The 27,031-nt window shown below is 49.5% G+C and overlaps 1 protein-coding gene across 1 annotated transcript; it reads left to right on the top strand.

Annotated features, from left to right (window-relative positions):
* Positions 1-708: 708 nt before the first annotated feature.
* On the top strand, positions 709-26,127 carry Bpifb4 (BPI fold containing family B member 4). The gene is made up of 16 exons (XM_036186676.1): positions 709-823; positions 1,667-1,729; positions 2,234-2,747; positions 3,665-3,769; positions 4,442-4,585; positions 5,854-5,917; positions 6,265-6,325; positions 7,277-7,368; positions 8,843-9,046; positions 10,676-10,729; positions 13,045-13,215; positions 16,221-16,288; positions 17,901-17,943; positions 19,843-19,906; positions 22,851-22,927; positions 25,857-26,127. Exons 1-16 carry the CDS (start codon positions 718-720, stop codon positions 25,878-25,880), a joined length of 1,854 nt encoding a protein of 617 aa, XP_036042569.1. The 5' UTR covers positions 709-717; the 3' UTR covers positions 25,881-26,127.
* Positions 26,128-27,031: the final 904 nt, after the last annotated feature.

Raw genomic sequence — 27,031 nt, 5'->3', positions numbered from 1 at the left:
GATAGGAGGGTGGATGGGTTGGAGGGTGAATTGGTGGATGGTGTACAACTTAGTAGCTGTTTGGATGAGGGATAGACAGGAGGGTGGCTAGAATGCTGGAAGGATGCCTGGATAGGAGGCAAAGAACGAGTAGAAGACTAGATGAAGGAGCAGGTAGGTGGATGAGTAGATGGTAGATGCTGGAGAGCTTTGTAGAGCTGCTAGCTGCCAGAGTGCTGTTTGGTTTGAAAATTCCATCCCTGCCCTCGCAGCTCAATTATTAAATTCTGTCTTGGGTGATAGATTTCCATGCTCTAGGATCATTTGTTTAATGAGTGATCTTGTCACTAGATCAATTTTTTTACCTGAAAAAATTTTTAAAGTGGACTATGTCCTAATGGGTGATCTTTGCCAGTTTCCTGGGTTTTGGGATTCTCATATGACTTTTAGGCAGAGGGTGCTTATCTCTGCCTACTGCCCAGAGCTGGATGGATGAAAGACAAGGAGGAGAGATGGATGATGGAGGGATGAATGGATGTGTGAGTGGATAGGTAAGAGAATTGATGGATGGATGGATGGATAGGATAGATGGGTGGGTAGATAGACGGATTGGTGGGTGGACGGACAGATGGATGAATGGTGGGTGGATAAAGGGATGGATGGGAGGATAGTCATAGTGTCATAGAGGATGTGTCATAGTGGTGACACACACTGTTTCAACAGGAAAGCAACATCAGTATGTGGACTGCGTGGTGTGTGGCTGCTCTGTCTGTGGCAGCTGTGTGTGGTACACCTCAAGGCACAAACACAGTCCTCAGAGTTACAAAAGATGTGCTGAGCAATGGTGAGTCCAGCCCCAATGGGGGTCATGAGTGGCATGGGAGGGGCAGGGGAGGTACCTGAGGACCCTCCCCATGCCAGTAGACCCCATGGTTAGTGACTGGGTGACCTCTTCCCTTTGGGCTATGGCTTCCCTTTCTCTTGGATGCCACCTTCTAGGCACCAGCTCATTCTTTCGAGGTAGTAGACAGCAGAGGTTAAGAACTTGGGCCCTGGAGCCAGACTTCCTGAGATTCAAAGCCTAAGTCTCAGTTTCCTCATCTGGAAAATGGGTGGAGCCATCCCCACCTCTGAGGGCCGGTGTGAGGAGGGTGAATAGGATGACTTCTGGAGACGTGTGTAGTCCCCAGGACACAGAAGGTCAGGCACAGGGGCCTCCAGATCTCAAATCCTTGCTCTGTACCCTGAGAAACGAGGACCTGCTGTGGCCCCAGTCCCTGCCCAGGGCTCCAGTGAGGACTCAAGATGACTTTTTACCTAGTAATCGGAGAGCTTCATTCCATCAAATGGAGGCTGTTATTCTGGCCCAGGCTGTTCCCTAGGAATTTATAATTCATGAGAAAGTAGACTTTACCACGCTGTGAAGTGAGGGATACTCAGAAGGGAGGCATACAAAGGAATCCCACTGAAGTCTGGCCCAAAGATGTGGAAATCTAGCTAAAGGCACAGTGGTAACACCAGGACACGAGCTCACTGGGTGATGCTCCGTTTTTCTTGGTCTATTGCTGTTTTTTCCCTTGCGGGGGTGGGGGGCAGGATGAGACCTCACAAGTAGGGTGATGCTTTAAGGAGGTGCCTGGGAACTGGGAAGAGGAGCCCCCTGGCCGACACCTGTGCCTTTCCACAGCCATCTCAGGCACAATGCAGCAGAGTGACGCCTTCCGCTCCGCCCTGAGGGAGGTGCCCATGGGTAAAGCCCGTGGTGATGGTGGTGGGCCCTTCCTGGGTGGGCTGCTTGGTGGAAGTGGAGGGAGCAGTGGTGGGGGAGGAGGTCTCTTGGGGGGCCTGCTTGGCGGTGGGAGTGGAGGAGGTGGTGGTGACCTGTTGGGTGGAGGCCTGTTGGGTGGCAGTAGTGGCAGTGGTGGGGGGCTGCTAGGTGGTAGTGGGGGGCTGCTGGGAGGTGGTGGTAGCAGTGGTGGGGGGCTGCTGGGTGGTGGTGGTAGCCATGGTGGGGGCCTGCTGGGTGGTGGTGGAGGGCTTCTGGGTGGTGGTAGTAGCCATGGTGGGGGGCTGCTGGGTGGTGGTGGAGGGCTTCTGGGTGGTGGTAGTAGCCATGGTGGGGGGCTGCTGGGTGGTGGTGGGGGCCTGCTGGGTGGAGGGAGCGGTGGTGGGGGTTTGCTGGGGGGCAGTGGTGGCCTTTTGGGTGGTGGTCGACACCACTATGATGACTACAGACGAGCTGAATTCCCCCGAGGTGTTGGTGGTGTCCCCTACAACGACTTCCATGTCCGAGAGCCCCCTCCCATATACACCAATGGCAGACAGCTTGGTGGCAATTACAAATACGGTCACGTTGAGAAGAATGAGAACACTGCTCAGCTGGGGGGCAAATATCGCTATGGGGAGATCCTGGAGTCTGACGGGAGCCTCAGGGACCTACGACATGAAGACTACCGTCACGCGGACTATGCCTACCACCGGGACTCCGGGCGGTACAGGTCTGCAGCAGACACGTCCACCGTGAGCAGGCTCCACCGGCGCGAGCTGCGGCCTGGAGAGATCCCAGCTGGTGTGGCCACTGGGGCACTTGGCCCTGGAGGCCTGCTGGGTACTGGAGGCATCCTGGCGAATGAAGGCATTCTGGCAGGCCAAGGTGGCTTGCTTGGAGGAGGTGGTCTCCTTGGAGATGGAGGACTTCTCGGAGGAGGTGGTGTGCTTGGTGTGCTGGGTGAAGGAGGCATCCTGAGCACTGTACAAGGCATCACTGGGTAAGGAACTGGGCTCTACCTCCTGACTGGTGAGCCACAAACAGGTGACCATGTGCTGAGGCTATCTAAGGAGATATAAGGACTGGCCATCTTGGCAGGTTCAAGGTCCCCAGTTTGCAGTGCTCACATGAAGGAGGCTATAAACCTAGACCCAGCACTGTCTCTTTTACTTGTGTGTGACATTAGGGCATTCTTTTCATCTTTATGCTTCAGTTTACTGGTCTGCAGAATGGTCACAGTAACTCAATTTATGAAAAAAAAAATAAAACAAAGATTTAAAACTGTGTGGCATACAGACTACACCATATGCCATAATCCCACTATGAAGTACATTAGAGTTATTCCTTATAATTATGTGTTATAATTCCAGCCATGCCCAGATTCCCTGCCATAGTCATTTAACTTAGAAAAATATACTGAGTTCTTATGATGTGAGGGACACTGTTGACCTAGGGACAGGCACAAAGTCCCAGGGAGCTTGTTGGCCAGTAGGGTGTGTGGGCTTGGAGAAAGAGGCTAGACTCAATCCCAGTCACAAGGGCTGGCAGAAGCTGTTGGTGAACAAGGATGTGCAGAATGAGGGACTCACCAGCTTGGGGTTCAGGGCAGGTGGCTTCATGCTTGAGTACCGTGGCTGAAGTCTGAGGAGTGTGCAGGAAGGATCTGGCAGGGAGCAGTATTTTTGCAAAGGATTCAAAGGGAATGGAAGGCACAGATGTACAAAGCGATGGCACCAGTGAGTGGGATGCTGGGCCATGGAGTTCTGCCTTGAACTTCTCCATGTTCTGCTCATGGATCTCAGGTATCTCTGTGGTAGGGGAACAGACTGTAGGAAGCAGAGACAGAGGAGTGAGGGAGGGTGCTCTGAGGCAGGGGATGGCAGCAGTGGCTAGCTCACTTCTTTTGACCACATGCAGGCTGCGTATCGTGGAGCTTACCCTTCCCCGGGTGTCTGTACGGCTCCTGCCTGGTGTGGGTGTCTACCTGAGCTTGTATACCCGTGTGGCCATCAACGGAAAGAGGTGCGTGCCCTTGACTCAGGAGGGGTCCCTGACAGGGGAGCTTGGGCAAGTTGCCTCTTATCATCATCATGCATGGTTGTGGCATCCATCATGGTGGGAGGAGAAGGGGGCACAAGTGTCTGAACTCCAAATTAGCCTGTGGTCCCTTTGGCAGGAAAGGCAGCCCATGTGGCATTTAGGGCCTGAGAGGCTGGAGGTAGGGAGTAGCTTGGGTTCCAACACTTAGATAAGTCTCCTGATGCTACTGAGTCTTCTTGAGTTCACTTGCCCAGGGTAGCAAGGATGCTTCTCTTCCGGCTGTCTGCAGCCATAGGCAGAGTGCCTTCCTAGCTACCCAGTATGTAGACCTTGGAGGATGGGTCTTAGCACAGAGTCATTTCCTTGGGGTGGGGTGTGGTCACATCTAAAATGTCAGGATGGTTACCTTACAAAGCAGAGTTTGTACCAAACCTTGTTCCCAGGCTTTAAAATTCTCATTGGCTGAGGGTGAGGGAGATTTATCAGGTTGCCTTGAGGCAGTGGGGTAGCATTTGTCCGGGGCTCCTAATCATGACGTCAAGAAGAAATAGTGCTGAAACCTGAGGTGACAGGTGCCTTGCAGGCCTGCCTAGTCCCAAGACACATGGTGGTCAGAGTGGCTCATGGTCTCCTTGGTCCCTTGGTCTCCTCCAGCCTCATCGGCTTCCTGGATATTGCAGTAGAGGTAAACATCACGGCCAAAGTTCGCCTGACCATGGACCGCACAGGCTACCCGCGGCTGGTCATCGAGCGTTGCGACACCCTCCTGGGAGGCATCAAGGTCAAACTGCTTCGGGGGTGAGTGTGAGATGGAGAGGGACAGGGCAGGGCTGCAGGGCACTGCGGTCACCCATCCCAGGAAATAAGATAGTCCCACTCCTGCTTAGACATCTACACTGTTGCTCCGGCTGTGGTCTGGCATCTGCTTGGTGGTAATTCAAGGGCTGTGCCTTTGAGCCCAGGATGTGGGCATCCACCCACCTTGGAGAGACCTGTCCAGATTCAAATCTCAGTTCCGTTGTTGCTGTGTGACCCTGAACAACTCTGTTGCTCTCTTAGCTGTAGATTCGGAATCTGTGAAATGGGGTAAACTCTGTCTTTGGGAACTGAGATAATGAATGTAAAGCAGTTGATACAGAATCTGGCATGTTGTCAGTTTATGAAAATATATCCAAGAGGGCTCCTGTGTCCATGAATGTCACAACCCGTGGAGAATTTTCTCATCTGGTTACAGCCACTGTACCCCTGACTGAGGGTGTATGTGAGATATTTTTCTATCTTTTCTACAAAGCGACCAAGCCCCTATCCTTTGTCTAGAGAGCTGCCAGGCATTCCTGTGTTGGCCAGCATGTTTCCCCAGGCCTGGGAGACCTTGGATGAAGGCACACTCATGGCAGCTTAGAGCAGAGCGTCTGTCCATACCTTCAGTCTTCAGTGTCCCCAATCCGTTTTCTCTCTTGTTTGACTGAGGCTTTGGCCCATCACCCCAGCCATCATGTCATGTGGACTCTAGGAGTGAGAGAGTCACTGTGCGACCAGAATTCCAAACCCTGCCTCGTGTAGCTTTTCTTCTTGTTGCTTCAGGATAGGCAGGGACAGAAAAAAACAAGGCTCCACGTCCAGAACCCAGATCTTCCCAGACTTTTACATCCACATCGTTCAGAATGTCGAATGACAGGTGCACACAGTTGGAGGGAAGGTCTGGGCAGCTATGAGTCTGGGATGTCCCAGACTGGTAAGACAGACCCCTGACATGTTTGGTTTGTGGACAGAAGGAAGGAAAAGTGAGAAAAGAAAGGAAGAAAGGGGGGAAGGAATGAGGGGGAAGGGATGTTAGAAAGGAGAGAATGGAGGGGGCGGGGAAAGAGAGAGAGGAAAGGAAGAAGGAGGCAGAGAGGGAAATAAGTTTGCTGTTGGCCTATGTGGGAGAGCCTTCCAGCTGGTGCCACTGTCTGGGTCCCAGGGGCTCTCAGTGCTCAGAGCTGGAGCCAGACACTGGCGTAGGTGGACAGCCCAGAGCCCTCCATGCCTGTGAGTCTGTCCTCATCTTGCCCCTTCATCTGTAGACTTCTCCCCAACCTGGTGGACAACTTAGTGAACCGAGTGCTGGCCAACGTTCTCCCTGACTTGGTAAGGATGGGTGAGAGGGATTATGTCTCCAGGGTCAGACAGGTGGCCCAGCGGGATGGGAAGAGCGGGGGTTGGCATGTCCATGTGGGTTGGGGTAGTTGAATGGCAAGATGGGATACTTCTTGTTGTGTGACAGGTCTCATCACCTCCCTAAATTGATTTCTCATCTTAAGGATGGAAATAAGGAGAGATCCTTCTCCCCTGGGCTGTGGTGAGGTCAGGGCCCACAGATAACAGTCAATCCACCTACAACACCTGCTTCTTCTGTCATGGGTGCATGTTGCTCTCCAGCTTCAGTACCCCCCAGCTTCCACACCCCCTGAGCTCTATGGTGTCTCTCTCCACAGCTTTGCCCCATCGTGGATGTGGTTTTGGGTCTTGTCAATGACCAACTGGGTCTCGTGGACTGTAAGTATTCCTTCTTTGTGGTGTGGCCAATGTCTACTGATGCCTGCTTGACTTAGCCCCAGGGACACTGCAGCCCCTGGGAGGAGTCCTCAGGTGATGGGCAGTCCTTGCAAGCTTGAGCAGTTCCACAAGAATAACCAGGCCTTCCACACGGGCTGTTACTGTTGCTCTGCCCTGCTTAGGGCCTGGGAGGCCTGGTGTAGACAACAGCCAGAATCTGGGATGGAAGCCTGGCTCTGCCCTGGCAGCTGTGGAATTGGAAAGAGTTCTCATTCTCTAAGAGGGGTCAGTGTAGACACTGAACAGGCCCTGAGGACCAGGATTCAATGCTACCGCCAGTCCTGGATTTCCAGGAGATCATCCTGAAAGCAAGACAGTCCTGTGTGGCTGTGTGTCATGGGCGCTGTAAAATCTCTCACATGGCAGTACCCACAATGCTTCACTGATTGACTCCCACAGCCACACAGTGGAGCCCACTCTGCTGGGGAGCCCATGTCTTCTGGACACTAGGCAGTTTGAGGATGATTTTCTGGGATGAGGAAAAAAAGCACAGGAGACAAAGGGTTTATCTCAAGCAGTCAGGGAGATGTGGATCCAACCAAGTGGGACATTGTGCAGCTGCAGGCGTTTCCTGGTGCACTGTGCTTTGCAGCTCATAGGGCTCATCAATATTGGGATTTCTCCCCCAACCCTACCACAGAACCTAAAAGGTGATGTTAAACATGCTTTACAAAGGAGGAAGTGAGTTCCAGAGAGGTGCAGGGACATGCCTGAAGTCACACAGCAAGGAAGAGGCAGAGCTGGGGTTGGAAAAGAGCTGGCTCTGTCTAAAGCACGAGCTGGGGCTTTGGTCTACACCCTGTGCTCCCACCACATCCATAGGCGTGGGGGCATTGGAGGTGGGTCTGTCTGGAGAAGGGGACTGTAATGTGACCCTCTCCTTTGCCACAGCTTTGGTGCCTCTGGGGATACTTGGGAGTGTGCAATACACCTTCTCCAGCCTCCCACTAGTGACTGGGGAATTCCTCGAGTTGGACCTCAATGTAAGTGATGGACTGGAAACCTTCTCCCTGAAGTTGTGGACTTACCATGGGCTGGACACACACACACACACACACACACACACACACACACACTCACACACACACACAGCATTTACACATGCTGTGAACAACATTGAACAGGACCCTTTGTAGATTAGGGTAGGGCTAAAGAGCCGGGAAGCATCCTTATGCACCATTTGGTGATTACTGTGAGGCCAGGCACATCCCAAGTGAGTGCTTCTTGCTGATGAGCTCAGTCTGGTCTCATAGGAACCACAGTGTGAGACTTGTTTACTGGCACAGAAAGGTGGCTCCATTTTCTCAAGGTCAGAGAGCTAGTGATTGCACGCCTGGATTCTGAACCTAGGCATCCAGCTGCTAGTGTCTGCAGCTGCTGCTGGACCCTGGATAAACAATGGTCTGCTGGCCATGAGCATGTTCGTCTGCAGTTAACAACCTGCTCTTAATGATTTTTCAAAAGTTCTGTTTGGCATCGTTTGTTGCTTTCTGTAGTATAAACACTCCCATGGTGGCCAGTGCTGACCTGGGGAGCATGACTTCACTGGAGGTCAAGTTGGGAGATTGGATCTTGTGAGCTGGGTGAACAACTCCTCCAGCACCGCCTGGATCTGGCATTCACTGTGCACAGTCCCTGTGCAGGCAGGCCATCCCTGGATCATGTGGCTATGGTGCTCCCCTGAGACTTCAGCACAGAGATGCAGCCCATGTTATGTGGCTGCACTGTAACATGTGCATGGACACACATGTCCACTGGAGAGGCATGCTGCCAGGCCTGGGTCCTGTGTTGAAAGCACAGCAGGGAACAGGACAGAGCCTCTTTTTAAGGGACTTTCTGGTCTATCATAGGAGAAGCCATGAGACTCATTTAAGCAAACAGTCAATTACAGACCCAGCACCATGACAGTACCTAAAACAGAGACTAGGACGCACTAGCAAAGTCAGTGAGGGCTTCTAAGAGGAGGTAACCCTTGAGCTAAGTCCTGCCCAGTGAGAGGAAAGCAACAGCAGATGAGTAGGGGAAGACAGGGGTGGCAAGGAGCGGGAGGGTGGCTGGTCCCTGGTGGCTGAGGTGCAGGAGGAAGGTGAGGGCAGAGCAGCTGGTCTCTGAGTACAGAGAAGACCTGGAGCACTGCACAGGGCATCCTCTTTGGAGACGGATGGGCCAGTGTGGACGGTGCAGGTACAGATGCATGCATACATTGACTTACTGTGATGGGCTGAGACATGGGATCTGTGCCATAGTGTATGTGTGTGCCTCACGACTGTCTGTGATAATTGTAGTTGCAATGGATTATAAAGCAGGAGCTGCCACGACCCCCTTCCCTTTCAAGTAGAGGAAGAGCTGCCCACAAGAGTAGCTCAGAATCATGGGTACAATCAGGAAGGGCTGCCCAGGCACCTCCTTCCAGACTCCAGCCTCTTCTTCTTCCCTCCCCTTTTCTATGCTCCTCAGACTTTAGTTGGGGAGGCAGGAGGTGACCTCATTGACTATCCCCTGGGGCGGCCAGCTGTGATGCCCAGGCCACAGATGCCAGAACTCCCTCCTATGGGTGACAACACCAACTCCCAGCTGGCCATCTCAGCCAATTTCCTGGGTTCTGTGCTGACCATGCTGCAGAAGCAAGGCGCGTTGGACATCGACATCACTGATGGCATGGTGAGTCAGCCCAGCAGGGCAGGAAGTGCTTGGTCTGGGGTCTTCCTAGCCCATGCTTCAGAGGGAGGACTGGGGATGGCCCTGTCCTTTACGCTGTACTCCAGTTAAGTCCAAAGATGGTGACCCATCCATCCATCCATCCATCCATCCATCCATCCATCCATCCTTTACCCACCCACCCACCTATCATCCATTATCTGTCCATCAGAGCCTCTCAAGCTTCATAGGCACAGCAGTAAGCTGCTTCTGGTCCCAGGAAGAGGCAGTTGTTCCCTTTTTGGTGTGATTTATTTCAGTACTTTATGTAAGGCATAGCATATCCACTGTAACACTAATATGAATATTTAGAATCCTCTCAGTTGGTCAACATGCACACACCAGTAATCAAGAGACATGAAAACAAAACACTAACACCCCAGAGCAGTGCTCAGGAGCCACTTTCCCAACTCCTTTCAGAGATTTCTCACGTTCAGAACAGCTGTAGAATGGTGCAGTCTCAATCATATGTGCCTCACCCTGTTTACCAGATCATATTTTGCCGCATGCGATTTATTTCTATCCATCCAGATACCTTTCTCATGAACTACCCATCCACTCACCCACCCACTCATCTGTCCATCTGCTTCTCCATTCACCATTTGTCCATGCACTTCCCATCCGACCATTCACACACCCATTCAGTCATCTATCCACCAGCCAATCCACTCATTCATCTATTATCCATCCAGGTAACCACCCATTATCTCTCTATGTATCCATTTATCCATCTCTGAACCCATCCATTCATTATCCGTCTTTCAATCTACCCATCCATCATCCACCCAGATACCTATCCATTCTGTCAGTCTATCCATCCATCCTCCAATATGTTGGAAAATTTGAGGTTTTGAGACATGTCATTATAATCCATAAGTTTTGTTGCTTTTCCTAAGAATGGGATACTTGAAACATTTTTTCCCAAAATCTTGAAAATCTGCAATTCTGCTTAGAAGAAGGTGGCCATTTAGGTCCAGTGCAGGTGGCACTCTTTGTTTTCAGTGTTTAAGGTCCCGTTTGAACATGTGACTAATGTGCCCTGACAGCAGTGCACCTATGCAAAAAGGTAATGGCTGTTTTATCTGTTGCCTTGGTTCAGTGCTCTCTCTCTCTCTCTCTCTCTCTCTCTCTCTCTCCATCTCCATCTCCCTCTTTCTCTCCCTCTCCCTCTCTCCCTCCCCACACACTCTCTCTGACAGGAGGCACTCATTTTCATTGTTTAGCATCTGACATTTTAGGAAGTGAATAAGAGACATGAAGGGAATAACAGTGAGGTCAAGTAGACACTAAGTGGTGCACATGGACTTGGCAAAGATTTTCTAAAGAATTCCACTGGCGACAATAGATTTGGGCTTGCCTTCACTACATCAAGCCATATTTGTAGAGAGAAAGCCTAAGTGGCTGCTCCCATCCATTTAGCCATGCAACTGCAGTGTGGGCTACACAATGGCCACTCTGGAGTGTACTCTCAGATTGTGTGCTTTTCTAGGGGATCTGTTTGTTTTACTGTGCAGTGGAATCTAAGAACTGTGTTACAGTATCTGCCTGTCCCCATCACCCCAGGACTCACATGACCTTGTCCTTGTCCCACAGTTTGAAGAGCTCCCTCCACTCACCACATCCACACTGGGGGCCTTGATACCCAAGGTAAGTAAGTGATCCTAAGGTGTCTTTGTCTCTAGCTTCTTTTATGTCTTGAGGGGAATGCTTCCATGTCACTGGAGTATATAGTTAGTGCTCTGCAGTTTTAAGCGGTGCCCTTTTGGTTAAGAGACCACAGAAGTCATGGTCAGAGCTCTCTGCAGACAGTGTTAACCAAGAAACAGGGAACAACCTTGACTTCGCATTTGGGCAGGTTTCTAACCTGGTTCCCTGGAGTTCAGGATAGGTGTGGAGGCCAGATACTTATGAGAGAACACATACAGGGTGAGAATGACAGATTCTGAGCCCTGGTGGTAGACTAGCCTGCACAGTCTTTTCCTGGCTGTGCTACTCCTTGGATGGGTATATATAGTATTGCAGTTTGAACTCAGGGCTTTGCATATTCCAGGCAAGTGATCTCTCCTCTGTGTGACTTTGGACACAGTCTTAGCGTTTCTGAGTTTATTCTCCTCATTTGTAGAGACAGGCTTGTCCAGATTGTCTAGAGGGATATCCAGTGAGGGCACACACATTCTTGTGGCAGCTGAAAAGGGAGTTGGTAGGAGTTCAGAGCAGGGCATGACCCAGCATATCCCGCATGTTACCCCTGCCAATGATACCATCTGTCCAGGCTTGTTTTCTCATCTGGAAACTAAGGCCCAGAGTGGGCGTTTGGCATGGCAGATGTTAACAGCTGTTCTTGCTGTTACTTACAGAATCCCTTTCAAGCGACCATGTAAAAGTATAACAAATGCCTCTCAATTCCCAACTCTAGTTCTTGGACTATTCCCTGGCATTAAAGAACCCGATGGGTAGGAAGTGCCACACCGGGTGGAAGATACTCCTTACAACCTCTGTACCTTTCCTTCTCTTTCCATATGCCCCTTCTAGATCAGAGTGAGGAGAGATTGGGAACAAAGCTCAGCAAGTGATCACTACTGCCCTCGTGTGGTGGGCATTTGAATAGCAGACGCTCCCTTAGTCCTCAGCTTCTGCAGCTCCCCCAGGGACCTCTGATACTGGAACACTTCCTGTGCTCATTGCCCCTGGACAGCTCCTGAGATTGTTCCGGATTCCCTTCTTTCACTGGGAGACAGACTCCTGTTCTCAGTTGGGCAACAGGCACAGAGAGATCAGCCCATCTTCAAGGACACAGAGCTTTAAGTGACTCAAGATGGTCACAGAGTTGAGGCTAGACAAAGTGGCAAGTGGCTAGAGCCACAGAGAGCAGCTTGACCCAGGCTCTGGTGGCCTCCTGGGGCCCTGCTTATCTAGGGACACAGTTCCAACTGCCTTAGGGCCTCTCTGAAGGAGGTGTTGCTAATCTCTCAGAGACACTGCCTGTTTTGGGGTAATGATCCTGAAAATCTCCGTGAAAAGCCAGTTGGTCAAACGCCTGACTAATTGTTCATGCCCTTGAAGGCGGGTTTGCAGGGTGAATTAAATGGCTGAATTTACTGAGTTTGTTCATGGACCAAGAGTTCCTACAGAAGATATCAGCCCAGTCAAGACCAAGACCTGTCTTCTTAGGCCTAATCTCCCTCATCCGACCCGTGGGCAAATTCTGCTTGAAAAACAGTTACTTCCCTCTCCCTCTGAAAGTGACCAAGGGTTTGTGCAGTGTCTGGAGCCTGCTTTCCACATTTAGGAAAGGGTTTTCTCTGGAATTAGCTTAGCATTTAGTAACTGTGATAAACCAATCTTTTCAGCAAGTTAGCTTTGGGGATCTGATTCACAGAAACAGATTCTAGTGCGAGCATTGGGGTTCTCAGGGGACCTAGCCAGTCCTTGCTGGTGAACTCTACCTTGAGATGGCTTGGGGCTACCTTCAAATCCTGGAAGGGTGCAAAGGGCCCTGGGCCCCCTCATTGGCCACAGACTGTGTGCTGTAACAGCTGCCACTGGCCTTTACTTTCTCCTCTAGTCCCAGAGTTTGAGTGGTTGAATTAACAAAATTTTGACTGTTGCTCAGCCCCTGGCTCAGGGCTTCAGGAGACCTCACTTGGATCTGAGCCATTTCCTGAGCATCTCCATGTGTCTGGCATTGAGCTTGAGGCTCTGTCTTGTCACATGTAGTTAGTATGGTGGTCCTATGTGAGGGGATCAGAGAGGGCAGGCAGCCTCCACAGTGGGTCCATGCTTTTTCCTGGAGTGTGTAAGCCTCCTGTGATGGAGTCTGAGCTGATGGGTGTGTGGGGTGATGGGTGTGTGGGGTGATAGGTGTGTGAGGTGATGGGTGTATGTGTTCCACTCTGTTTGGAGGTTGACTGACAAAAGTCCACTCCTGGTGACCCTGCCCACCCATCTGATGCTGCCCACAGGTGTTCCAGCAGTACCCCGAATCCCGCCCACTCACCATCAGGATCCAGGTGCCCAATCCCCCATCTGTGACACTGCAGAAGGACAAGGCGCTGGTGAAGGTGTTTGCCACCTCTGAGGTTGTGGTCTCCCAGCCCAATGATGTAGAGACCACCATCTGCCTCATCGATGTGGTATGTGTCTGAGGTCTAAAGTCTCTGCAGGCTCCATCCTCTTCACATCCCCACGGTCCTCACTAAGGAGCTGTCCAGCTTTGGGGCTAGGGGAGTTGGCTCCCATCCAGCCATTACCACTCTGGCTGTGTGACTTTGGGTTAGAGGCTCTCTGTCTCTGAACCTGACCTTTTCCTTCTCCTTGAGGAGTGGCAGCTGGCCCTTAGTAAGGTGCTTAGAGCAGTTTTGGGGACATCATGAAAGTGTAGCTGTCAGTGTTCAGACAGACCACATAGACAATGCACTCTGGGCCCTACTGTGTGTTATACCTTCTGCATGATGCCAAGGAAGAGAGTCCCTGGTCTCCACAATTATTTCACAGCAGAGAGCCCTCTTTATTTTAATTGTTACCTGATAACGGGATATATTTATAGGACATAAGATGTTTCAATGTACATATATTGTTTTCAGTAACAAAACCAGGGTCATCAGCACACTCATCTATTCACATAGGCATCAGCTGATACACCCATCACACACACACACACACACACACACACACACACACATCATCATCATCATCATCATCATCATCTTACACACCCATCATCTCTCATACACACATCATCTCACACACCCATCAGCTCACACACAGACACACACACATTAGCTCACACACCCATCAGCTCACACTCATCTCCTCACACACCCATCATCATCACACATACATACATCATCTCACACACCCATCAGCTCACACACAGACACAGACACACACACACATTAGCTCACACACCCATCAGCTCACACTCATCTCCTCACACACCCATCATCATCACACATACATACATCATCTCATACATCTATCACCTCATACACCCATCAGCTCACACATGCATCACCCCACACACCCATCACCCCACACACCCATCACTACATCCATCCATCACCCCACACACCCATCACCCCACACACCCATCACCCCACACATCCATCACCCCACACACCCATCACCCCACACATCCATCACCCCACACACCCATTACCTACCTCACACCCCTATCATCTTCCTCACACACTTACTTCTTTGCATTTTAAAAACTGAACATTCTCTTCTCCATCTATTTTGAAGTATGATAAATCTTGTGAACCCCTGTCACCTTGCCATACTACAAAAGACTTCTCAAGGAGTCTTCTAAAAATGAAAACCATCCTTCTCTCCTGCTTTCCTTAACCCTCTGGAAGAAAGAAATCTCCTAAAAATGACTGCCCCCATCCTGAAGTACTGCAAGGTCTCCTCTTGGTCATGTTTTGGCTCCACAATACTCTTCAGAAAAGTCGGGCATAGTCTAACCACAGGCCTTTGCTTGGGCTGTTCCTTGATGTCTGCATGGCTCATTCACTTGCTTACACTAGGTTTCTGTCCAAATACCACCTTCTCAGAGGAGTCTCTCACACTCCTCATCTTAGGCATAGCCCCTCTCTTTTCATACCACTCATCTGAAATACAACCCTCCCATACTGTGTCTCCCAGGCTTGAAGCCTTAACCTGATGTTACAAAATAAATTTGCAAGTTTATTGCTGGGCAGAGATCGATCCCACTCACTGTCAGGTCCCCAGAGGCTGGCACAGGCTCAACACATAGTAGCTGCTGAGCCACCATTTTGCAAAGGAATGTGTGCTGAGGCCACTCCCTCCCAAGGAGGCTTCAGACAGGCCCTCAGGGCTCTGGTGCCATCTGCTGTGTCTTCACAGTGGTTGTTCCCAGGGTTGGGGACCAATGAGCTACTTTTAGGCTGAAAGGTGGTTGCCTTGGCTGAGGAAGGAGTGGACAGGGAGTGAGGGGCCATTTGATCTGGATGCCATTTATCTGGAAATGGGAACAAGGGCTCTACCTACCTTGTGAGCAAGCTAATCCCTCTGCCATAGTGGTACACCACTGAGATTGTAGTCCTGGCTTCCTGGGCCCACAGTCCGGCCTGGCCTGGCCCAGATCACTCTACCTCAGCCTCCGAATCCTCTCATCTCCGTGTTGCTCAGACTTCTGTTATATAATACTTCCCTCTTTCATGCCTCAGGACCTTTGCAGGTGCCCCCTTTCTATAGCCTGGATGACTCTCCCACCCCTTTTCATCTGCTCAAACCCTACACACCCTTCAGTCCTCAGCACAAACACTGCTTCCTCAGGATGGCTTCCTGTGCCAGCTTAGACCCCTGCCTCTCACCGGGGCCCTAGGTCTTCCCCACTAATGTCTTACCAACACTGCTCCCTCAGTTTGTTGGAGGCAGACTTTAATTTTCAGAAGGCTGTTTTATTTTATTTATTAGGGGAAGGCTATGGGGACAATAAAAATTTTCCTATGACAACTTTTGCTGGGGAGGGGAGACAAGACTTTTTTTTTTTTTTTTTTTTTTTCAAGACAGGGTTTCTCTGTGTAGCTTTGTGCCTTTCCTGGATCTCGCTCGAACTCACAGAGATCAGCCTGCCTCTGCCTCCCAAGTGCTGGGATTAAAGGCGTGTGCCACCACTGCCCGGCTGGGGAGACTAGACATTTTATGCCTCTCTTATGGGGCAGGGCGATTATGATTGGCAGGGATATTGTCCAATTGCATCTTCAGTGACTCATTCCCAGCAAATTCAATAGGCTGCAAGTCCTCTCCTGAAGGGATCTTGAGGGTATCTGTTAACACCCACAGTGTAAGTCTTGGGCATGTCTCTGAGAAATGTTCACTCAGCCAGTACAGAGACGTAAGTGGAAACAGTACTGGGTGCTTGCTGACTCCTGAATGCAAGCCATAGCTTTTGGGGTACTCTTAGTAGTCTCGTGCTTATGAGGAGGCCAGGCCTTTTGGCCAAGGAGTGACTCACCATGCTCAGGTGAATGGGGCACCAGTGGGCTCTGAACACTGTGAGCATCTGGCCTGCAGGTGAATGGGGCACCAGTGGGCTCTGAACACTGTGAGCACCCGGCCTGCAGCAGCCTGCATGAGCACAAGGATGCTTATACTCCTCCTCTCCCTCCAGGACACAGACCTCTTGGCCTCATTTTCCGTGGAGGGGGACAAGCTCATGATTGACGCCAAGCTGGACAAGTAAGAGAGTCTGTGGCCATGGGCTTCTGCTCCTCAGAGAGTGTCTTCTGTACTGAGGCTGGCGGTGCTGCTTCACGCAAGGCCACCAGGCTTGGGGTCGAGGTCTCCTGTGTGGCTGTGAGGGCTGACTAAATTCAAGGGGCTACAGAGGTGACCGTAGCCTGTCTGCTGAGACCACTATGGGCCAAAGGCAGAAATAGAGCCTAAAACACCTGTTGTGCCAAGAAGTGCCTCAGGGCTCACCACAGTGCTGGTGGCAATAAATTGCTCTTAGTCCTTAGTCCACATATTGTGGCCTTCCTAAAGGCCCATGATATCAGGGTCCTCATTCTCCTGTTTTAGAGACGAGAAACTAGGGTTCAGAGAGGTGCATGTGCTAGCTCAATGCTACACAGAGTAGAGCCAGGAGCCAGTGCAGGTCCAGTGCCCACTGTCCTGAACGGTGAGCACTGTGTCTAGAGTCCAGCAATACCATTTAGATCCTGATGTGATCACTGACTGACTGTGTGATGTCAGCCAGATGACTTCTCTGAGCCCCAGGCTTCCCATCTGAAGATAAGGACAACAGCCTCTACTTCATAAGATTCATGACAAAAGGCTGCCATCCATTGGGTGCCTCTGGTGCAGGACTGAGGAAGGTTCGGGAAGTTTCTCTATTTAACCTTGACCAAATTCTGCAGAAATAAGGGTTACTGTCACATCCATTTCAAGATTAAAGAGTTCCCACTTTGGACCCTCAGCACACACTTAGGTCAGGGTGAGTTTTCCTTTTGACAATCAGTGTTTAGGAAGTCCAGACACTCACAGGTGGTGCTAGCAGGTCACCCAGGATGGTTCAGGGATGGCCAGCCAGGTCTGGTGAGAAGAACAGCCATGGGAGAGCCAGGACTTCTGGAGAGGAGAGTTGGGCTTCTCTGTGGGGAGAGTGACATGGACACTTTGCAGTGAGAAGGCATTTGGGTGGAGTGGGGAGGAGCGGGCTGGGTATGGACCTCATGATGTCCAGCCAGGAAAGTCTTCTTTCCTCTGCCTCTGGGGAGAGTCTGAGTCCCCTTAAGGCAGGGCTGTGGGGTGCAGTGAGACAGAGACCCCTTTGTTGTGGAGTGTGAGCTCACACCCAAGCCTCCCTTCCCAGTTTAACACAGGCGTGGATTGCACGAGCTCAGGGTGAATCCTGCTACCCCTCCCTAGCTTTGTGGCTGAGCCAAGAGAACCAGCAGCATGGAGGTGCAAGGAGGATTAAGTGAGATAGAGTCAGTGGGTATCCACATAGGGCACTGGCTACATAACGCACATGGTGCCAACTACTTCATAGGGACCCTCCCCCCATCTAGTCCTGGCAGACCTCTACTCTCACAGTGAGGAAACTGAGGCACAGAGAGGTGAAGTCCTTAAGATTGCATAGCCAGTCTGTGACAAAGCTGTAATTTCAGGCTTACTGCTGTTAGGCTGGTGTCTGAAACGTTCACAGTGCTCAGTATAGGAGAGTGAATTGCTGTAATCATTCCTGACAGGATGAGAGTCTTCCCATGCGTGCTCGTGGAGGCTTCTGACAGTGGTCATGAGTCCTGGGCCATTGCTGTTTTTAATGAGCTACTTTCTTTCACTGCAGGACCAGCCTCAACCTCAGAACTTCAAATGTGGGCAACTTCGATGTAAGTAAAAACTTCGGGTTTAGGCATCAGAAAAGATCTTTTGAGGGGGTCATGTCTTCTGAACCTAGCTGAGCCCAGCTTGGTTGTGGGCATCACAGGGGGCTGGCACTGCACTGTCACCCCTTCTCATGGAGGGAGACTGAGGCTGGATGGAGAAAGGGGCGAGGTGTGAACTCACAGCTCCTGCTTGTTGCCAATGGCACTGCTCATTTTAGTTGACACCCAGGGCCTCACCCAACTCCCTTTTCTTCAGAACAAGGAGGACCCAGGGCAACCAGGTGCTTGGGGTCCCTCTCTCCTCTTGACATTTGTGGGCTGACCCATGTGTGACTGTGAACATTACCCACACATTCTGAGACTCCATTTTCTCCTACAGAAAAGAAATAGGTTTGGATTCATTTCTCTTCTAAATTTTGGGTCCTAGAGAGCTGCCTTTAAGGGTCCATGAATCTGAGGTATTCAGAGTTAGGACTGATTCCCAGCAACATTGCTTTTTTTTTACTCCTGGGTTCCCTAACTAAGGCTTCCTAAGGGTGCCCCTCCCCCAAGTCTCTCTCAAAATAACTGGCTTTGGCCAGGCTTGGGTGGGTTTCTTCTGCACATGATAAGAAAGGCAGACCCATCATCCCGTCCCTTGTTTTTGAGCTTCTCCAGCTTTCTCCACCCCCAAACCCTGTCACCAGTGACATCAATGTCACCAGCTCAATGCTAGGCAGAGAAACGCTCCCCATCTTCACAGATGCCTGGGTGTAGCTCCACCTAGAACAGACATCTCTCGACTCCTGGTGGGGAGGAGTACCACACCATGAGCATAATGGGAATGCAGAGTCCCCAGGCACGCCAACAGCTGCAAATGAGCCTTTTCCAACTTGCAGAGCTTTTCTCGATTGGTTCTTGCAGCATTCTTGTGGCAGTTAGGAAACTGCCCTTTTAAATAAGGACTGTAAACTTAGAGACTTCTGTGACTTGTAGCAGAGTCATGGAGGGGTGACCACACAGCTTGTGCCGAGTCCTGTGGCGTGTGTTTACACACCTCACTTGCTCTGATTTTCAATAATGTAGTAGGGATTGTCCACATCTACTCCTGTTTGCAGACAGGGAACCTGAAGCCTAGAGCAGCCAAGGGCAGTGAGGGATCAGCTCCAGGGCCCCCAGGATGCTCATGCCCTGTGTATGAATGGTGCAGTGTTTCCATGCGGCCATCCAATCTTTCTGCGAACTTTCCATCTGATCTAGATGATGTGATATGTGACTAATTATTATCTACATTGCTTGGAGAATCATGATGAGAAGAATGAATTCAAACACATTTAGTGCATATTAAAAATAAATTTTCTTTTTTGTTGTTGAGACAGTCTTATATTACTAGCCAAGGCTTACCTTGAACTCATGGCAATCTTCTTGCCTCAGAGTAGATGTAATTCTGTTTTCCAACATTTTGAAGCACATTGATGGAGTCCTCAGAATCAAGGGTTCATGGACACAGGGGCCTATGTGACTAATGGCTGAAGGCCAGGCAGGTGACAGGGTTCCCACATAATCCCCAGAGTCCTTGCAGGTGGATCTACTGCACATTTGAGGAAGTTCAAGGTCAGAGGGGTACAGAGCCTTTCCACAGGCCCCTAGAGGCTGAGCTGGGATGTGCAGGCTAGCTATGGCTCCTTAGCCTCCTGGGGGAAGGGCCAAGCCTCCTTTCCCACTTGCCTCTTAGCAGTCTTGATCCTCATCTTTCTGTACTGTGATCAGGTGTACCAAAGGTACCAAGGGGCTGCCATCTGGGGTCTCTGGAGTTCTCTCAAGCAGCACTAGGCCTACACATTAGACTCCAGGTCCCCCAGGTCCTCTAGGATCTGTCATTGCTGGCTGCATGCCTGTCTGAGCTCAGTTCTTTTTCCTCAGGTGTTCATCTTGGAAATGCTGGTTGAGAAGATCTTTGACCTAGCTTTTATGCCAGCGATGAATGGTAAGAGTGGGTATCCAAGCCTCTCTGGGGCATGTGAGTCAGGGACCTAGTGACTGGCTTATTTGGTACATTGAGTGTACAGTTATATTGTACAGTGCCATTTCTGAGGACTTCATTAAATAGAATAAGTTTCTGAAGGCAAATGCTCTTCAAGCTTACAAGTTAATAAGAATTATTCTTAGATTGTTTTGAGACAGGATCTCACCCAAGCAAGATTCAATCCTCCTGCCTCGGCTTCTTACATGTTGGGATTACAGTTGTATGCCACCATGCTCACTTTAACATTTATCTTTATGTAGCAAGTAACAAATGCCCACATTTCTGTTGACAGGGAACAGCATGGTTCCCAGCTTCCACATCTGCTTTATGTTTGGCTGATGGCTTCATTTATTTGATTCCTATAAAAACTGTAAATTTTATGAACCACAGAATAAATTTTAGAAGGCTTCACCCAGAGATAAGTCATCTAAGCATCCAAATATTTAGTATTTCCTTTTCTTTCTCTTTCTCTTGTTTTTTACACCCTCAAGTTCCTCCTGACTCCTTAAGTGCCACAAAAATCCAGCAGGGATAGAGTAAAGTATCCCCAGAGGCTCTTGACCTGGCTTGGTATCTGTCTTAGTTAGGGTTTCTATTGTTGTGAAGAGACACCATGACAACAGCAAGTCTTAAAAAGGAAAACATTTAACTTCATAGCTGACAGTTCAGAGGTTCAGTCCATTACCAGCATGATGGGACATGGCAGAGGACAGGCAGACACGGTGCTGCAGCTCTAGGTGAGAGTCCTACATCTTGCAGGCAACGAGAAGCAGTTTAAAACACTGGGCAGTATCTTGAGCATGTGTGAGACCTCAAAGCCTGCCTCCACAGTGACACACTTCCTCACAGGATTTAGCTCCATTCTATTTCCTGGTGGTCCCTTTTCTCAGTCTGAACATTTTGTACTTATATTTGCTCAGTTTGCTCCTTTTCATTATAAATCTTCATTAGAGTTAATTCTAATAACCACATGACAGGGTCTATACTAGGCTGTTTTGAGATTTCCTTTGCCAACAGAATTAGTCCAAAACTCTTCACTTTAGCCTTAGGTAGACTCTTAAGACAAGGGCAAAAAGTAGCTATATTCTTTCACCAAAATATCACAAGTTGATCTCTAGGGCACATGTAATATTCTTCTCTGAAGCCTCTTGAGTGAGCCCCCAACAGTTCAAATAACATTTAGCACTTCTGTCTTCCATGCTCCTACTGGTATGGTCCATTAAGCAGTGCTTAAAGCACGTCATTGCTTTCCTAACCCAAAATACCAAAGTCTAAATTCCTCCAAACAAAAATATGGTCAGGCTTATCACAATACCCCAGTCCCTGATACCAACTTCTGTTTTAGTTAGAATTTTCATTGCTGTGAAGAGACACCATGACCACAGCAACTCTTATAAAGGAAAATATTTAATTGGGGTGGCTTGCTTACAGTTCAGAGGTCCAATCCAGTATCATCATGGTGGGACATGGCAGAGTGTAGGCAGACATGGTGCTGTAGCTGTAGCCAAGGGTCTCACATCTTGCAGGCAACAAAAAGTAGTCTAAAACACTGTGAGGTAGGTATTTTGAGCATATATGAGACCTCAAAGCCCACCTCCACAGTGACACACTTCTTCAATGAGACCACACCCACTCCAACAAGGACACACCTCCTAACAGTACCACTCCCTTTGGGGCCATTTTCTTTCAAACCACCATGGTATCCTTGAGGAAAATCCTTTTGGCTTAGAAAGTTCAAATACAATCTATCCCCTTCAAAAGTGAGAGATTTGACTAGATATACACTTCCCAAAGTAGGTCCACAAAACAATAGAATCTTAAAAGTATTCTGTGGCCAAAGGACACTGGGAAACAGTGTAGTTACCCGTGTAGGTCAGGCACCACACATCCCCAGCTTCAAGTTCTAGTGGCCTCAGGAAAGCTAACTACACTTTCTTCCACCTTCCTCTTTCCCTTTCTTCTTTCTAGAACATTAACCAGCAAATCTATATAGCCTCTGACTTTGTTTTTAAAGTTTCATTTCTGATGATGATGATAATGATGATAATGGGAGGAGGTGTGTATGTGTGTGTGTGTGTGTGTGTGTGTGTGTGTGTGTGTGTGTGTGTGTGTGCCACAGTGCATATGTGGAGACAACTGTGTGGAGTTGGTTCTCTCTCTTTTCCTTTATATGGGTTCTGATTGAACTCATATCACCAGGTTTGTCCAGCAAGCCCCTTCTCAGGCTGAGTCATCCCAGCCTCTTCCTTCTTTTTCACTTCTGACATCTTAAACCAAACCAAACTCCATGGTGACTCACATGTTGGGGACCCACATGTATCATTCTGTTTCTTCACTCAGCAAATATTTTTTCCTGCTCTCTTATGCTAAGGACATAGTCCCTCAGGAACTGATATGGGTTAAGTGTGACAAGTACAGAAAAGCAGAATTAATGCGTTCTGGTTTCTCTAATGGCAGAAGTCAGGAATGGGGCAGAAGTAGCAGCTGCCTGGAGTTACTGGCCTAAGGTCTAGGAGGCACTGTAGATGACAAGACTTGGGAACAGTCTCAGGGGAGGCACAGAACCCACCAGGGAGGGGCTGGGATGTGGCTCAGTTGATAGAGTGCTTTCCTAGTATTCATGAAGTCCTGTGTTCAGTCCCCAGCACCATAAAGTGGCCATGGTAGTGCATGCCTATAATTCCAGTGCTTGGAGATAGAGGCAGGAGGATCAGAAGTTCAAATCAACCTCTGCTACATAGCAAGTCTGAGGCCAGCCTGGGTTTCTGGGCAGGAACCTCAAGGACAAAGCTTGAGAGGCAGAAAAGGCAGCTATGGTCTTGCAAATGCTGGTTGCTTTTGGCCAGGCTGCCACCTCTTGGCCACATAGACCATACCTGACTTGACTCCCCCACCCCTGTTACAGCTCTACTGGGTTCTGGAGTCCCTCTGCCCAAAATCCTGAACATTGACTTCAGCAACGCCGACATTGACGTGTTGGAGGTAAGGAGAGATGAAGGCAGTTTTGCTTTCGGCTCTTGCCATCAACTTTGCCCACTTTGAGAGAAAATGTGTGTGTGTGTGTGTGTGTGTGTGTGTGTGTGTGTGTGTGTGTGTGTGCGTGTGCGTGTGTGTGTGTGTGTGTGTGTGTGTTGGGACAACTCGAGTTTTTCCCTTTCAAAGCACAGGACCAAAGTGAGAGAACATGGTACAAAGCTGAAGACTTCTGTGCCTGCTGCCCCCCTTTTCCAGCTGGGAAAGCTGAGGCTCCAAGCAGCGGCAGCTATGCCAAGTTGAAGTGTGACTGAGTTCACTGAACACCTACTCTGTGCTCACACTACCAGAGGCTGGAAGCAAGCTCAATCTTAGCTCCAACCTGACTACCCCAGCCTAGCAGAGATCCACACTCATGAAGTAATTGGCTAATTGCTGATGGCAGGTGCCCTGAAGTTCAAATTCAGGGGCTTTGTTTTCATTATAAAAGACATGTATGCTCAGCATGCAGTGTGTGGGAAGTATAGGCATGGTTCAGTCTGTGTATCTCTTAGGTGGACATTCAAGCCAGAAGTCATCCCATCAGATACTTGCTGGCATTCATTCTGATCTTTCTAGAATTTCTACTTCAGTCATGGCTCCGATCCACAGGGCACTGGGCTTAAATGAGGACCTCTGCCTGGCTCTAACCTCTGCCTTGGGAAGGTTACACAACCTCTCTGGTTTTCACTCTCTGGTCAGAGTCACTAGTCACCAGGCTACTTTTAGAATAAAATGAGATTCATGTGGAAGGGATTTGCACAGCCCTTGGCATGCAGTAGGCCTTCTGGAACTGTCTGTCATTACCAGCGCCACCAGTGTAATGCTGCAGGAGGGACATCTGAGACCCTAAGCTCAGAGTTTATATCCTCAGAACATACTCCCAGAAAGGACTGAATGACCCTTTCTTCCACATGGGGAATTATGCCTTGCAGAATGCTTCATGTAGTTGCACTGCTCTGGGTGTGCAAAGCACACACACACATTGTGACTGGATCTTGGCCTGGGGAGCAACACTCCCTCCACATCTGGAGAGTAGATTAGGGAGATGATAGTGACCTTGGACAGACAGTGTATGTCTGGAACTATCCCCAGGGGTGCCTGCCCTGGCCCCATCCTTTGAGTGTCTACAGGACTGGCAATATCTGAACCTGTTTCTTTGTCAGTCAATGGGGAACAGCAGTTCCCATCTCGTGGTGTTTGAGGGAGAAATCACGTGACTCCACATTAGCAGAATGGCTAGTGTAACCAAGGGGCTGCGACACAGGAACAGGGCCGACATGGATTTGGTCTCCCTGTCATCATTTCACCATTTTCTGGGCATGTGTCCCATGTACCAGATCATGAGTTCAGTCACAGCCCAGCCCCAGGCCCAGCAAAGTATTCAGCTGACTTTTGGACCTATACAGTGGTGGCAGTGGTCATGGTGGACAGTTCACACACTTGGAGGAATGAATATCAACAGGGCAGGCTACTTACCCAAAGTTACTCTGCTGGAGTTTAAGGGGAAATAATATGCGGTGACTCCAAACACTGCCCCTCTATGGGCCTGTCCCTACCCTCCAGGCTTTTATGAAAAAGTAGCAATGAGTTTTTCCTTCCTGAAAAATTATTTCCACATCAAAAGACCTATTATTTTATATTAATGACTTGTGTTTTAGTTCTCCTTCAGATCCCAGTAAGGGAATTGTGTTGATCTCTAAATTAAACTATATGATTTGAATTTATCCAGAATAATTAGGAAATAGCACAGTACTGTAAGGAGGTGTAAACACATGTGGAAAGTTTGAAGGTAAGGTCAGCTCTGGACCTGGGCTTGCAGCCTCTTGTGATGTTTTTTCTTGTCGTTTTTACACAAAGCTAGGCATTTATTTTATCTTTTTGTTTTGATATTATTTTAAATTTACAGGAAAATTTGAAAAGAGAGTGAGACTAGATTGTTCCAGCATGCTATTTCCCAGCTTCCCCTTGTGTTAGCTTCTTATATAACTAGAGCTTGCCACCCAAAGCCAAGCAGTGAGTGCCAGTGCATGGCTCCACCAGCCCACCCACATGTCCTCTGTGCTGCTCAGGATCTGCTCTGGAGTGTCCCAGATTGTGTTGTCTTGTCTGGTCTCCTTTGCGTTCTGCCATCTCATGCAGCCTCACATTTCCTTGGCCTTACAACTGTGGCATTTTCTGTTTGTGGGGGGGCCCTCAGCTTTGACAGAGCAGACACGGCCTTGTGATGAGGCTGGGGTGGTCTCTCCCACCATCACCTCTCAGGACACTGTATATCCACTTGGCTTCTCCTGGACAGTCTCCCTGGTTGTTACTACCTGGCTCCTGCTAGGCTTCCTCAGTGTGAAGCCACCCTCTGTCACTCTGACAGGCACACACACACCTTGTGGGTGGATTGTGACACTCACACACACCTTGTGGGGGAATTCACAGATACCCACATGTCCAGCTTCCTATTGCATCTCCACTCACTTTGATTTCTGTCAGCAATAATTATTGCCATGGGTTGTCTGTTTCAGTTTGCTGCATGTGTAATTCCCTTTATGCTTATTAACCAGAATTCTTATGTAAGAAAAGCTGTCCCTCAACTCTCATTATTTATGTGTTCATTCAACTATCAGTATTAAGACAGACTCACAATGGGCATTTTGTTAGGTTACAATCTATGAACTATTTATTTTGTTGTATAACATCCTTTAAGTTATACAGAGACCCACTTCTCTGATTTGGATGAAAAATATGAGGGACAAAATGTGAAGTGTCCCCTACTTTGCCCAAGATCCTCTGTTCAGGGCAAGATAAGGTCCACACAGGTGGTCCACAGGCTGACCGACTGTTCATCCCATGAGATGCAGCTGGTGCCCCCTCTGCTCACCTGGTTATCTCTTCTGCCCTGAAGGACCTTCTGGTGCTGAGCACATGAGTGACAGAAGCAGATACTGTGAGAAGAAGTCAGAACCAGCTCCAAAGAGGATCGCCTGGACACTGTCCTGGTTCCAGGTCCCTTCAGTCTTCACCACAGGTCTCCCCCCAACTCTCCCACCCTCCTCCCCTCCTGCCTCCACCCTGGGAAAGGATCCAGCCACTGCCCATTGGCCAACAATGCCATGCTCAGGACAGCATGGGGACTGAGATCTTGTGCTTTCAATAAAACATTTCACTTTCCCTGCATTTGGGGTGTCTCCATGAAGGACCCTCCTGGGGCCCAGAATTTCCTCTGTCCTTGAGTGTGCTTTGGACATTGGCAGTGAAGCTCTATCTGCCTGGATCTGACATACTGAGGACCCCGCAGAGGAGTGGGGGTGAGGATAGGGACTTGGATTCAGCTTTTAGTGGCTTCCTTCTGCACTCACCTTGGCTCATCCCTCTTGCCTGTTTCCCCATCACTGCTCAATGCACAGGAAGGGTCTGGATCCAGAAATAATAAATTCAAAGCCAACAGGGATCACATTATAGAAGATCGTCACGGCCTAACTCCTGGTGCCATTATGACCGGGGTTCCCAGTCGCCTGTGCCTTTGGTTTCTCCTTCCCTCCTCTTGGTTTTCAGCTGTGACTTGCTAGGGACAGAAGGGTGGGCAGATGTATCCCAGGTTCCCCAAACTAACACACACACACACTTTCCTTCTGACTCATCCTCTGAGAGCTTAAGTCTGCAGATTCAGTACAGGGCTATTAGGACTTGATGCCATTTAACCCCACGGGAGCATCAGGGGCCAGGAACCAGGATGACTGACCCCCATTCACAGGTGATGAAACAGGCACTGAGAAATTCGGGGACTTGACCAATGTCACACAGCTGAGGCTTGGACTTTGTGGCTTGGCTCTGGGACCTATGCCTTAACTGTTCACTGCTCTGTTGCCTCCAGTCCAAAGTTGTTGGTTGTACAAGGTTTCATGTAGGCTTAAAGTTTTACAATCCTCACAGGAAGGGCAATATCTCTGAGGACAAGCAGGTTCCCAAAGCAGTCCTGTGGGTACCAGTCATTGGCTTCTAAACACACAGCCAATGGTGGCACATTCAACGAACTCTGGGCTCTGGCCACAGAATTATCCCCTCACAGCTGACACACTC

Source organism: Onychomys torridus, chromosome 4 (assembly GCF_903995425.1).
Source record: "Onychomys torridus chromosome 4, mOncTor1.1, whole genome shotgun sequence".
NCBI classification, from domain to species: Eukaryota; Metazoa; Chordata; class Mammalia; order Rodentia; family Cricetidae; genus Onychomys; species Onychomys torridus.
Note: the sequence above shows the minus strand (reverse complement) of the source record. Positions and strands in the feature narration are given on the sequence as shown.